General features: G+C 45.5%; 1 protein-coding gene across 1 annotated transcript in view; it reads right to left on the minus strand.

Annotated features, from left to right (window-relative positions):
• Window positions 1–11843, minus strand: part of DNAJC11 (DnaJ heat shock protein family (Hsp40) member C11) — a 69448-nt gene that overhangs the window by 27205 nt on the left and 30400 nt on the right. Inside the window, exon 4 of the mRNA XM_017498320.2 lies at window positions 9163–9264. Coding sequence (XP_017353809.1) covers window positions 9163–9264 — 102 coding nt within the window. The remainder of the gene's footprint in view (window positions 1–9162; window positions 9265–11843) is intronic.

Consider the following 11843-nt stretch of genomic DNA (forward strand, 5'->3'; position numbering starts at 1 on the left):
AAAAAAAAAAAAAAAAAAAAAAAAAAAAACAAGAAGAAAATATGATATGAAGAGAATAATCAATTAAATGTGTCAAAAATTTTGGCTGGGTGCTGCGGCTCACACCTGCAATCCCAGCACTTTGGGGAGGCTGAGGTGGAGGGACTGCTTGGGCCCAGAAGTTCGAGACCTGCCTGGGCAACATGGTGAGACTGCTTCTACAAAAAAATTAAACAAAGAAAAGTTTAGCTGGGAGTGGTGGTATACACCTATGGCCCTAGTCTCCTAGGAGACCGAGGTGGGAGGATTTCTTGAGCCCAGGAGGTCAAGGTTGCAGTGATTGTGTCACTGTACTTTCGCCTGGGTGACAGATAGTATGAGACCCTGTCTCAAGATAAATAACGTAAAATAAAATTTGCTAAATATAAATGCAACTTTCATAAAGATGGTAGGCAATGTTATGAAAGAAAAAGACTGGAAATATACTCTTCACAAAACAGTGTGACACAATGCGGAAGTTAGATTAAAGGCCTCTGGAGGAGCCATGCCTGTGGGTACTCACGCCCTGGTACAGAGCCCTCTCCTTGATCCTGAACCAGCTCTCAGACTTGCTTTTGTCCAACAGAATGCATGGGTGTGATGGTGCTGACTTCAAGACCGGCTCATGAGAAGACTTGCAGCTCGGCCCAGGTCTCTAAAATACACTATCTGAGGGACATTAGCTAATACATATCAAGTCTGACTACCCAGAGACTGCTGTTGCCAAGGAAGCCCGAGCTACCCTGGGGAGAGGTGCCTGGAGAGACAGCGACACCAGCCACCCCTGCTGAGGTGCATGAGACAGGGATGCAGAAGCCACTGCTGACATGTGGACCAGCAAGCCTGCAGTGGACTAGACCCAGCTGCCATCTGCCTGCCACCCCTGTGGGCACCGTTCTGTCACAGTCAAGTCCCAGCCAATCCACAGAACTGTGAGAGAGTATCAAAGTGTTGTTGGAAACCACCAAGTTTTGAAATGGTTATACAACAGTACATAATCAGAACACCGATGTTGGAGACAGGCAGGGTTGGTGAACAGACTGATTCCTACTCTTAATGTTCACATAATCAATATAATTTAAAAATTTTGTTTATACATAGGTGCATGTTTTCTTAAGAAAATTTTATTTTTACTTTTGAGGAGACAGGGTCTTGTCCAAGCTATAGTACAGTGGCACAAACACAGCTCACTGCAGATTCAAACTCCTGGGCTCAAGTGATTCTCCTCCCTCAGCCTCCCAAGTAGTTGGGACTTAAAGGCGCACACCACCACCCTTGGCTAATTTTTGTATTTTTTGTAGAGATGGAGTCTAGCTATGTTGCTCAGGCTGATCTCCCAACTCCTGGGCTCAAGCAATCCTCCTGCTTCAGCCTCCCAAAATGCTGGGATCACAGGTGTGAGCCCTTGTGCCTGTCCTAATATTCTATTTTTCAACTATCTTTTGAATAAACTATTTATAGTTTCTGATATAATGAAACCAGTGTTCCTTAAAAAATACTTCAAACAATGATATTATTGAAATAATTATTTTATTTTTTTAGAGATAGGGTCTTTGCTGCCCAGGCTCGAGTGCAGTGGCTTGATCATAGCTCACTGTTGCCCCGAGCTCTTGGACTCAAGGGACATCCCTGCCTCAGCCTCCTGAGTAGCTGGGATTATAGGTGTGTGCCACTGTGTTTGGCTAATTTTTTTTTAAAGCTCTTTTTTTTTTTTTTTTTTTTTTAATAGAGTTTCGCTCTTGTCGCTCTGCCTATAAGACTTAGTGTTTTGTTTTTTGTTTTTCTTTTGAGACGGAGTTTCGCTCTTGTTGCCCAGGCTGGAGTGCAGTGGTGAGATATTGGCTCGTTGCAACCTCCGCCTCCTGGGTTCAAGCAATTCTCCTGCCTCAGCCTCCCGAGTAGCTGAGACTACAGGTGCACATCACCAAGCCCAGCTAATTTTGTATTTTTAGTAGAGATGGGGTTTCGCCATGTTGGCTAGTCTGGTCTTGAACTCCTGACCTCAGGTGATCTGCCTGCTTCGGCCTCTCAAAGTGCTGGGATTACAGGTGTGAGCCACACCCCTGGTTCTAATACATAATTTATATACTGCATTTATTGCCGATTCTCCGTCCCTCAGCTAGATCGTTAAGCTTCACAAAGGGATTAGGCGGTTTTATTTTCTGCTCAATGTCCTAAAGTACCTGGCACATTACAGGCACCCAAATTAAATTGCTTTGTGAATAAACCAGTCATTTTTACCCAGTCCCAACCCACAAAATTGCTAATATTAAATCAAGTCAATGAAAGACAACCATTTTCCCTGTTTTCCTCTTTTCTTAGCTAGCACATTTCTCCCTGCTAAATCTTACTTTGTAGTTTGATCCCTTCATTTTTGTTCACTGGGCTCTTTTAGAACCTTCTGCTTGGGTCAACTGTGAATGTGATAATCATGTCTTCGCTGACATCACTCGGAAATTCTGAGCATGAGTTACAGCCTTTCTCCCACAATGAGAAACTTCTTACCAGGTAGGAAATGATGCATGTGTACTCACTGAGTAGAATCAGTTGTTTATTCAGCCAGGAATGTACCATTCTAAATTCTTTTAAAAATTTTTTAAATTTTTATTTTTATTTTTTATACCTTATACAAAAATTAACTCAAGACTAAATTCTTTATTTTTTGGTTTTAAATCTTTTTAAAGAAATTTAAGGTGTACAGTGTGATGATTTGATACATGTAGCTACTGTGTAGTGATGTTCACAACCAAGTTACCACATTCACCACCACCCATGCGGAATTACTTTCATGTTTATATTTATCTGCCCATGAGGATAACAAGAAATTTCTGTCAATTGTAATCTCAAAGGGAACTCTTTACTAACTGAAAATTCTACCAAAAGAGGTGATATGAGGCAACGTGAAATTCACCTGTTTTATAACTGATGAATCCAGGACGGCACTCATGACTGTTCCCACAGAATCACTTTATCTCAAATGGAAGTCAGAGCCTGTTCTTCCTATATAAACCTTAGTCTTTAATTCAGAAACCTTGTTTGTAAGTGATTATGCTGGTAGGGGGCAAAAGAGCCCTCCAACGGATACTCACTTCAAGACAAACAGCTGTTTACCTTTGAAGCTCTCTGTGCCTCCTATCCCAATTGCCAAGACCACTCTTCTCCAGAGTCTCAGTTTTATGTCATAGCACCTTCCCAGACCTGATTAACCTGGCTTGGGTCCCTTCTCCTTACATGACAAACTCCCACATTCTCCAATCGCAACAGCAGCCCATTTCTGCAGACGGTGAACTGCGCCTTCCTGCCACTACACTCAACAAATATATGGGTTAAACAGCCCATCTTCTGCTCTGTCATCCTCTCAGTCAAGCCGAGGCAGTTTTAGGACATCAGAATCACTTCCACAGAACAGACTGAGGTCATAACCACAGGCGAACTTTGCTGGCTATAGTCATTAGCCAGGGTAACCCCAAAATCCTTGAAAAATAATCAAGTGATAGCTGGGCAAGGGCTCACACCTGTAATCCCAGCACTTTAAGAAGCCGAGGCGGCCAGATGCGGTGGCTCACGCCTGTAATCCTAGCACTTTGGGAGGTCAAGGTGGGTGGATCACCTGAGGTCAGGAGTTTAAGACCAGCCTGGCCATCATGGTGAAACCCCATCTTTATAATAAAAAAAAAAGGCCAAGGCAGGTGGATCACAAGGTCGGGCGTTCGAGACCAGCCTGGTCAATATGGTGAAACCCCATCTCTACTAAAAATGCAAAAGTTAGTTGGTTGTGGTGGCGCACGCCTGTAGTCCCAGCTACTCAGGAGGCTGAGGCAGGAGAATAGCTTGAACCTGGGAGGTGGAGGTTGCAGTGAGCTGAGATCGCACCACTGCGCTTCAGCCTGGGTGACAGAATGAGACTGTCTCAAAAACAAACAAAAAACAAGTGATGCATGCTTACATCTTTGTGAAAACATTTTGTCATTTAAAAATATTTTTATGGTTATATGCCTTCCTTGATACATTATTCATTTATTTTTTGAGATGGGGTCTCCTCTCTCTGTTACCCAGGCTGGAGTGCAGTGGTGGGATCTTGGCTCACTGCAACCTCTGCCTCTAGGGCTCAAGTGATCCTCCTGCCTCAGCCTCCTGGGTAGCTGGGACTACAGGAGTACACCCAGCTAATTTTCTTTTTTTGGTAGAGATGGGATTTTGCCATGTTGTCCAGGCTCGTGACATATTTTATTTATTTATAGATGGAGTCTCGATCTTGTCGCTCAGGCTAGAGTGCAGTGGTGTCATCTTGGCTCACTGTAACTCCCACCTCCTAGGTTCAAGCGATTCTCCTGCCTCAGCCTCCCAAGTAGGTGGCATTACAGGTACCTGCCACCACACCCAGCTAATTTTTGGATTTTTAGTAGATGGGTTTTCACCATGTTGGTCAGGCTGGTCTCGAACTCCTGACCTCAGGTGATCCACTCAATTCAGCTTCCCAAAGTGCTGGGATTACAGGTGCGAGCCATTGTGCCTGGTGGATACATCATTTAAATTTTGTTCTGATAAAGTAGAATTGTGTTTCTCAGCTATTACACAAACCGTGCTGATGATGGGGCTTTCTAGATCAGAAAGGAGGTCTTGCCAAGGAGTGTGCATCAACCTCTGTAATAGCAAAAATGGCCAAGGAAATAACACAAATCTCCATGAAACTATTTTGTTGTAGGGTCAAAACTCTAAAGTAACATATGCCTGCAGAGACAGTCAAGCTCCTTTGCCCCTGCATCCCCAAACAATCCTAACTTAATCATCTGTTCCACACAGGATCTAAACAAGTTCATGAAGGAGGCAGCAATGAAATCGGACAAGCTGCCTGGGGTCAAGCTGCCTCCTCAAGATGCTCAAAGTGGCTGCCATCCATAGAGGGAGAAGATTTATGGGTATTAAGGAAAAAAGGAATTAAAATAATCAATATGAAGTGAATACAGTACAGAACCACACTGTTACATGATCTTGAGTCCTTAAAATGCAAGAAACGTGGATGGATTGTGCAAATAAAACAGAAATCCAAAGACGGCAGGGCAATGCCCAGGGTGCTCCAGTCGGGGTCCAGTTTCACATACCACCCTCAGGGATGAACCCCATGTCCTGTCCAGCCACCAATTCTCTCCAATACCAGTTCAACGTGGAGGGCCCTAAAGGTACTGGGACTCCAGCTACCGGAGGCCGGCATTTTCCAGCAGGACATATGGATAGGAATTTACTCCCACAGGGCAAAGCAAAGGCAGAAAACAGGCAGTTAGAGCTAAGGATTGTGGGGTCCAAAGCCTCAACCCAGAAACTGGGCCTCCCATTTCATGGAAGCAGAAACCGAACTAAGGCTACAGAAGGGACTTGATCAAGGACACAGACAGGAAGGTGGAATCTGAGGCTGGATGCAGGGCCCTTGACTCCAAGTCCAAGGCTCTCCCATACATGGATGTGTCTGTGTTCATGCGTGTGGGTGTGTGCAGACACACGTTCTATCAGCTGAAGCCAGTAGGCAAAGTGGACACAGCCGGGGCTAGGGATTCTACTCGTTCCTTCCTGGGCACCGTGGTGCCTTGCATAGCACATTCCACAAAAGCCCGTATCACAGGCAGCCACACTGCAAACAGCACCGGACCTGGCCACAGACAAAGGCTGCGGGAATTGTTCGATGGCCATTTTCAAATCCCGGCTCACCGGCCCCACCATTCCTGAATTTCCTCCTCAGTGTTTTTTGTTTGTTTGTTTTATTTTGGGAGAGTCTTACTCTGTCACCCAGGCTAGAGTGTAGTGGCGTGATCTTGGCTCACTACAGTCTCTGCCTCCCGGGTTCAAGTGATTCTCTTGTCTCAGCCTCCAGAGTAGCTGGGACTACAGGCGCATACTACCACGACTGGCTAATTTTTTGTATTTTTAGTAGAGACAGGGTTTCACCATGTTAGCCAGGATGGTCTCGATCTCCTGACCTTGTGATCCGCCCACCTCGGCCTCCCAAAGTGCTGGGATTACAGGCGTGAGCCACCGCGCCTGGCCTCCTCCTCAGTGTTGAATGAACCACCACCACCACATTTAGTTCTGAACGTCATTTTGGAACCAGTACCACATTGCATTTATATAGCAAAATTATCTTTCCCTAATAAATTAACATGTCTTTCATGTGTTTTCAATCTTCTAACAACCTGGCATGGTAGTCAGGACAGATGTCCTTGTTTTACAAAAGAGAAAACAAAGCACTGCCACACGGTTTGCTCTGTGTCCTGCCTCCTGGTGGCCGTCGTTCTTTCTAACCTGTGCTTCTCCTCGCTAGGCCTTTCTGCTTGGTAGATGCATCAAGCTACTGGAAATCCCTACCTAACCTGCTCTTATTGATGAAAACGGAGAGAAACATGCACCTGCATTTTGGGCAGCAGTAGTACACATGGGACACAGCCTGCAAACCCCTCTGGGCTAAGGTCCTCTATGGGGGAATCCAGCTGACAGGTTGATCCCTAAGTCATCAAAACTGTCCTTCTGCCCACGATCTTTTGTTTGAGACAGGACTTTGCTCTGTTGCTCAGGCTGGAATGCAGTGGTACAATCATAGCTCACTGCAACCTCGAACTCCTGGCCTCTGGCAATCCTCCTTTGTCTGCCTCCCAAATGGCTTGGGCTACAGGTATGTGCCACTGTGCCCAGCTAATCTGTAAATATTTTGTAGAGACAGGGGTCTTGTTATGTTGTCCAGGCTGGTCTTGAACTCCTAAACTCAAGTGATCTGCCCACTTTGGCCTCCCAAAGTGCTGGGATTATAGGCATGCAGCAGCACACCCAGCCTCCATGGTCTTCTGAAAGAGGAGATCATCCTTTTCTCCTCAGAACAAGGATGTCTGCTCATCTTGAGAAGCAAAAAAAAAAAAAAAAAAAANAAAAAAAAAAAAAAAAAAAGCCTTCGGAAATGAAATGAAAGATCTACCCCCCAAATCCTCTCCTTAAAATGCTGGACAGCCAACATCTGGTTATCACTCAATATTTCTGATTAGAAAATGTTTTATTTATTTGGAAGCAGTTTTATGGAAGCAGCAAAGTACAGGACATTTTAAAAATAACTGTGTGAGATGGTCACAGCTGTGCTCCCTCATTCCACAGAAACATGGCCTGCAGACACATTTGCATAGAATCCCAATAAGCAACTGCCACACACCCCCAGATGGCCGATTTGATCATAGGACACGGATGCAGGATGGCAGCGAGGTTCTCTCTCCCTTTCACTGCTCTGAACACAGCAAACCTCCAGCCAGAACAGCAAAAACACCGAAGGAACAGCCTGCTCCTGCCAGGCACGCCCGCCTCCCCCGCCCCACCTCATCTGCCAACACCGACCTTCCAAACCGGACCTCCCCACCCCGTGCACTGGCCACAGTTCAGGGCACCTTGGAGATTTTCAACTCTCCCAATTATCCCAAACTCCCCGACTTGGTTCACCCAAGGTTTTCTCAACCTCCATCTGACATCTGACCAAAAGGTAACCCTGCATTTCTGAGGGCCTCACCTATTGGGGAGAGTGGGTAGATGGGAGTAGAAGTATTAGCTTTTCAAATATACATTTTTTTCCAAGAGAATTAAATCGTTTATTGATTACATATGATAATGGATGATACATAAGCTTCACTCCCATCCATAATTTTATCTGGTCAAATATACTTTGAAATGTGGGATTCAAATAGATGGACGTGTTCTGGATATATGGACCTTTAAATGCTGTGTCTTAAAAAAACTCCTTTGAATGAATGTCATCAGAGGTGTATCTTACCATGCATCCCAGTTTAGGCTAGCATTCGTTCTTTTCTTTTTTTCTTTGAGACAGAGTCTCACTCTGTTGTCCAGGCTGGAGTGCAGTGGCATGATCTTGGCTCACTGCAACCTCCACCTCCCCTGTTCACACAATTCTCCTGCCTCAGCCTCCCGAGTAGCTGGAATTACTCAGGAGGCTGGTGGGCATGCGCCACCACGCCTGGCTGATTTTTTTTGGAAACAGGTTTCACCATGTTGCTCAGGCTGGTCTCAAACTCCCAACCTCAGGTGATCTGCCTGCCTCTGCCTCCCAAAGTGCTGGGATTATAGGCGTGAGCCACCATACCCGGTCTGCTCTCTTTACAAGGTTTAAAGAAAATAATAATGCTTCTTATTACTTTGTATGGCTTCTGCTCTCCTTCCAACAACATTGCTGAGTTGACAGATCATGGGAGAAGAGGTTGATAGAAGACCGGGGGGCTCCCAGCTCCTTATCACCACACATACAGGCTGTCTGCCAGGCTCTCCTGGCCACAATGATAGGGTCTGGCCACTGAGCCCTCTTTTTAAACACAGCTGAACAATACATCGTGCCATGTTTAATTAGCTGTGCAGTACAACTGGCATCTCACAGTGACCAAGCTACCCTATTTTCCACAGAGCTGGGGCACACAGGCAAAACAATCTCCCCAGTAAACTAAAGGAAAAAGATAGCATGCTTAGGATTGAAAAGTAACTCTGACTCAGTAGTGTCACTCGGTTAAAGGACTTAAACTCCATCAGGGATCTGGGACGACTCTGCTGCTCAAACAACCCGGTGACCGTGGTCATGGCACCAATGCCCTGGGGTGATGTGAGCAGGACCCTCTGCTCAAGGCAATATGGACATGCCCCAAGCCCTCTGCATCATTTAGCACTCCACATCTTGATGGGTAAGGCAAGGACTTCTGCTGCCTCTATGCTTAGGTGGTTAAGTGGCTGTCCTCTGCTCTGCCACTGTCCTCTGATTTCCAGTGTCAAGGACTTGGTCAGCATAGTTGGAGGAAACGGCCTTAGACAACTAGCCTATATATCTGCTTGGCAAAACTCCCCGATTTCTGGAAAAAGCAGGAGACTGGCTTTGTCTTCCCTCCACATGGTATAAAACATTCACCTCCCGGAGATCAGCAGCAGTGTGTCTGATGGCTGCCAGGGAGGTGCTTTCCAGAAAGATGACCACTTTTACATAATACAAGCAAAATTTTGTCCCACCAGCTTTGTATGTTTTCACTTTAACAAGCCACCAGCACCTCATTATTTCAGACCTGGCTTCTGGTTATGACGCCTTTTCATGAGGTGTCCTATGAGGAAACCTGGCCCCTGGCTTACCTTGGGATTAGTTCGCTGCTGCAGTCTCCTCTCTTCCCTCTCTCTCTGCAGTCGCTCAAACTCCTCTCGAATTTCAGCTGGGGTTCTCCTCCTTTCCACAACCTATGTGCAGAATCAAGAGGGGAAGACAGTTGAGGACCCGGGAGGTGAGGGAAATGTACACAAAGCAGGGCAGTCACTGATTTTGGTGTGTGCATGCTGCCTGGGGTCTGGCCACGCCCTTTCCCCAGGAAGTACCCCAAACCATGAGTTCCGCCAACTGATGGCTCAGGCCTGGGCGAGGGAGAGCTCTGCTGCCCTCCTGGCCCTTCCCAAGGTTGAAATGAGTTTTTTCCTTGGCTCTCCAGAGTTAAACATTCTTTAACATTCTTTATTTTAGCAACTTATCTTTCAGGCAGCAAAAATCTTACAAGGAAAATGTCACCTTAAATTTCATAGTGTAAATTTCCTTATGAATCTCAGATAACAAATATTAAGTTTCAGGATGAAGGCAAGTTGGCTTTCCCTAGTGGTCTGGGACAATCACTAGACCCCTTTTGAGCTTCTTGGACCAAGCATCTCAAGCTGTCAGGTCTGAGTGTTTCTATTTTGTTGTAGAGATGGGGTCTTGCTATGTTGCCCAAGTTGGCCTCAACCTCTTGGCCTCAAAGGATCCTCCCACATCAGCCTCCAAAGAACTGGGATTGCAGGCATGAGCCACCATGTCTGGCAGTTCTCAGTGTTTTTAGAATCATGGAACTCTTCCTACAACAGTATATGAACCTTAGAATGTGGGCTGTCAGTTATAGGCTGGTGTAACAATACTCAGGTACAAAAGAGCAGACCTCATTAAACTCAGGGACGCTCGGGGACGCATGGTGACGTCGAATCTGAGAAAATATGGCATTCCAGGCAGGGCATGGTGGCTCACACCTGTAATCCCAGCACTTTGGGAGGCCGAGGCGGGTAGCTCACCTGAGGTCAGGAGTTCGGGACCAGCCTGGCCAACATGGTGAAACCCATCTCTACTTAAAATACAAAACATTAGCCGGGCGTGGTTGAGCATGCCTGTAATCCCAGCTACACGGGAGGCTGTGGCAGGAGAATCACTTGAATGTGGGAGGTGGAGGATGCAGTGAGCCGAGATCGCAGCATTGCACTCTAGCCTGGACAACAAGTGCTAGAAACTCAGAAGGATGGGAGAGGAGGGGAGAGAAAGAAAGAGAGACAGAGAGAGAGAGAGAAAGAGAAAGAGAGAGAGAGAGAGAGAGAGAGGAAGAAAAATAAAGAAAGAGAGAGAGAGAAAGAAAATAAGGCATTCCAATTCCAGTTCAGCCCTTCTTCGAAAGGAAGACAATCCAGTGGAGATTTCAGAGAAGTGGAAAGAAACACAAGGAGGGAAGACCCTGCAGCGCTGCAGCCTTCCATCTGTGAAAGAGGCAACTGCCCTGCGTGATTTCTAAGGGTCCTGTTTATGGTGCAAAACTGTGTGCACCCGCGAGAAACACAGTGTGGGAACGGGAAAAAGTGGTTACTCTTTTCCTGTCAGGACCAAAGTTGTCAGATGGACTGGGGGAGGAGGCAGGGGCGTATCAAAGCAGATTCTGCCTATCTGTGGGAGAAATACAGGGAAGTCTCGAGATGCAGCTCACAGAATATCTACAAAGGTGTGACGTGAGAAAAAGTTTCCTGGGAAATTTCAAGTTCCAAAAAATTATTTAAAAAAATACAAACTTACAGCAAAAAATCAGTAGAACAGAAGGACAGGAAATGAAAAAGTATGCGATTCCGTTACCCATATTCCCTCTTCTCACAGGCTAACCCTCAATTTTTTAAATTTCTCTTCCTAAAACTTCTCTATGCACGTGTATGTACCTATGTATGTGGGCATGTGTGCGTATACACACACAAATATTCAATATAAATATTACAGGCTTTGTGCAACTTGATTTTATTTTTCAATAAATAGAAAAATAAATACAAAAACTTATCCAGAAAATCCTAGGAATCTGTCCACTACTTTCAGGAGGTAAACATTAAAAATAGTGAAAACAACATTTTCTTTTGTAACAACCCAATATGAATCAATAATTGCTAAAAAAGGGGGAAGTGGTTCTTTTTAAGGAAGGTTTAAAATAAAAAGACTGTTAATTCATCCAAGAACAAACTAAAGGTCCTAAGTGGCATGACAGTGATTGCTCTGTGACCTCGCAAGGCCATTCTGGGTTCTATTTCATGAACAAGATGTGTTCCTGCTGCCCGGGCGTAAAATCCTCGAGGGCGCGTCATGAATCTACTGCACTCTCACTTTGCAATAGCACCCGTCTTGATGCAGACAAAAGCAAGGTAGTTTTTCCAAAGTTTCCATTATCTTCTCAATTTCATGTCAGCCCCTCCCTTCATCAAAAGAAAATAAAAAAAGAGCTTCAGGGAAATGTAGGTAATCAACTATTCCATGTAAGTTTGAAGATCCAGAAAAAATGCTTTAAAATACTTAAAAAATTAAGGCTGGGCGCGGCGGCTCACGCCTGTAATCCCAGCACTTTGGGAAGCTGCGGTGGGCGGATCCCAAGGTCAGGAGTTCAAGACCAGCCTGACCAACATGGTAAAACCCAGTCTCTACCAAAAATACAAAAATTAGCTGGGCATGGTGGCGTGTGCCTGTAATCCCGGCTACTCAGGAGGCTGAGGCTGGACAGCTG

This window comes from Cebus imitator, unplaced genomic scaffold, assembly GCF_001604975.1.
Source record: "Cebus imitator isolate Cc_AM_T3 unplaced genomic scaffold, Cebus_imitator-1.0 Scaffold240, whole genome shotgun sequence".
Classification (NCBI taxonomy): Eukaryota; Metazoa; Chordata; class Mammalia; order Primates; family Cebidae; genus Cebus; species Cebus imitator.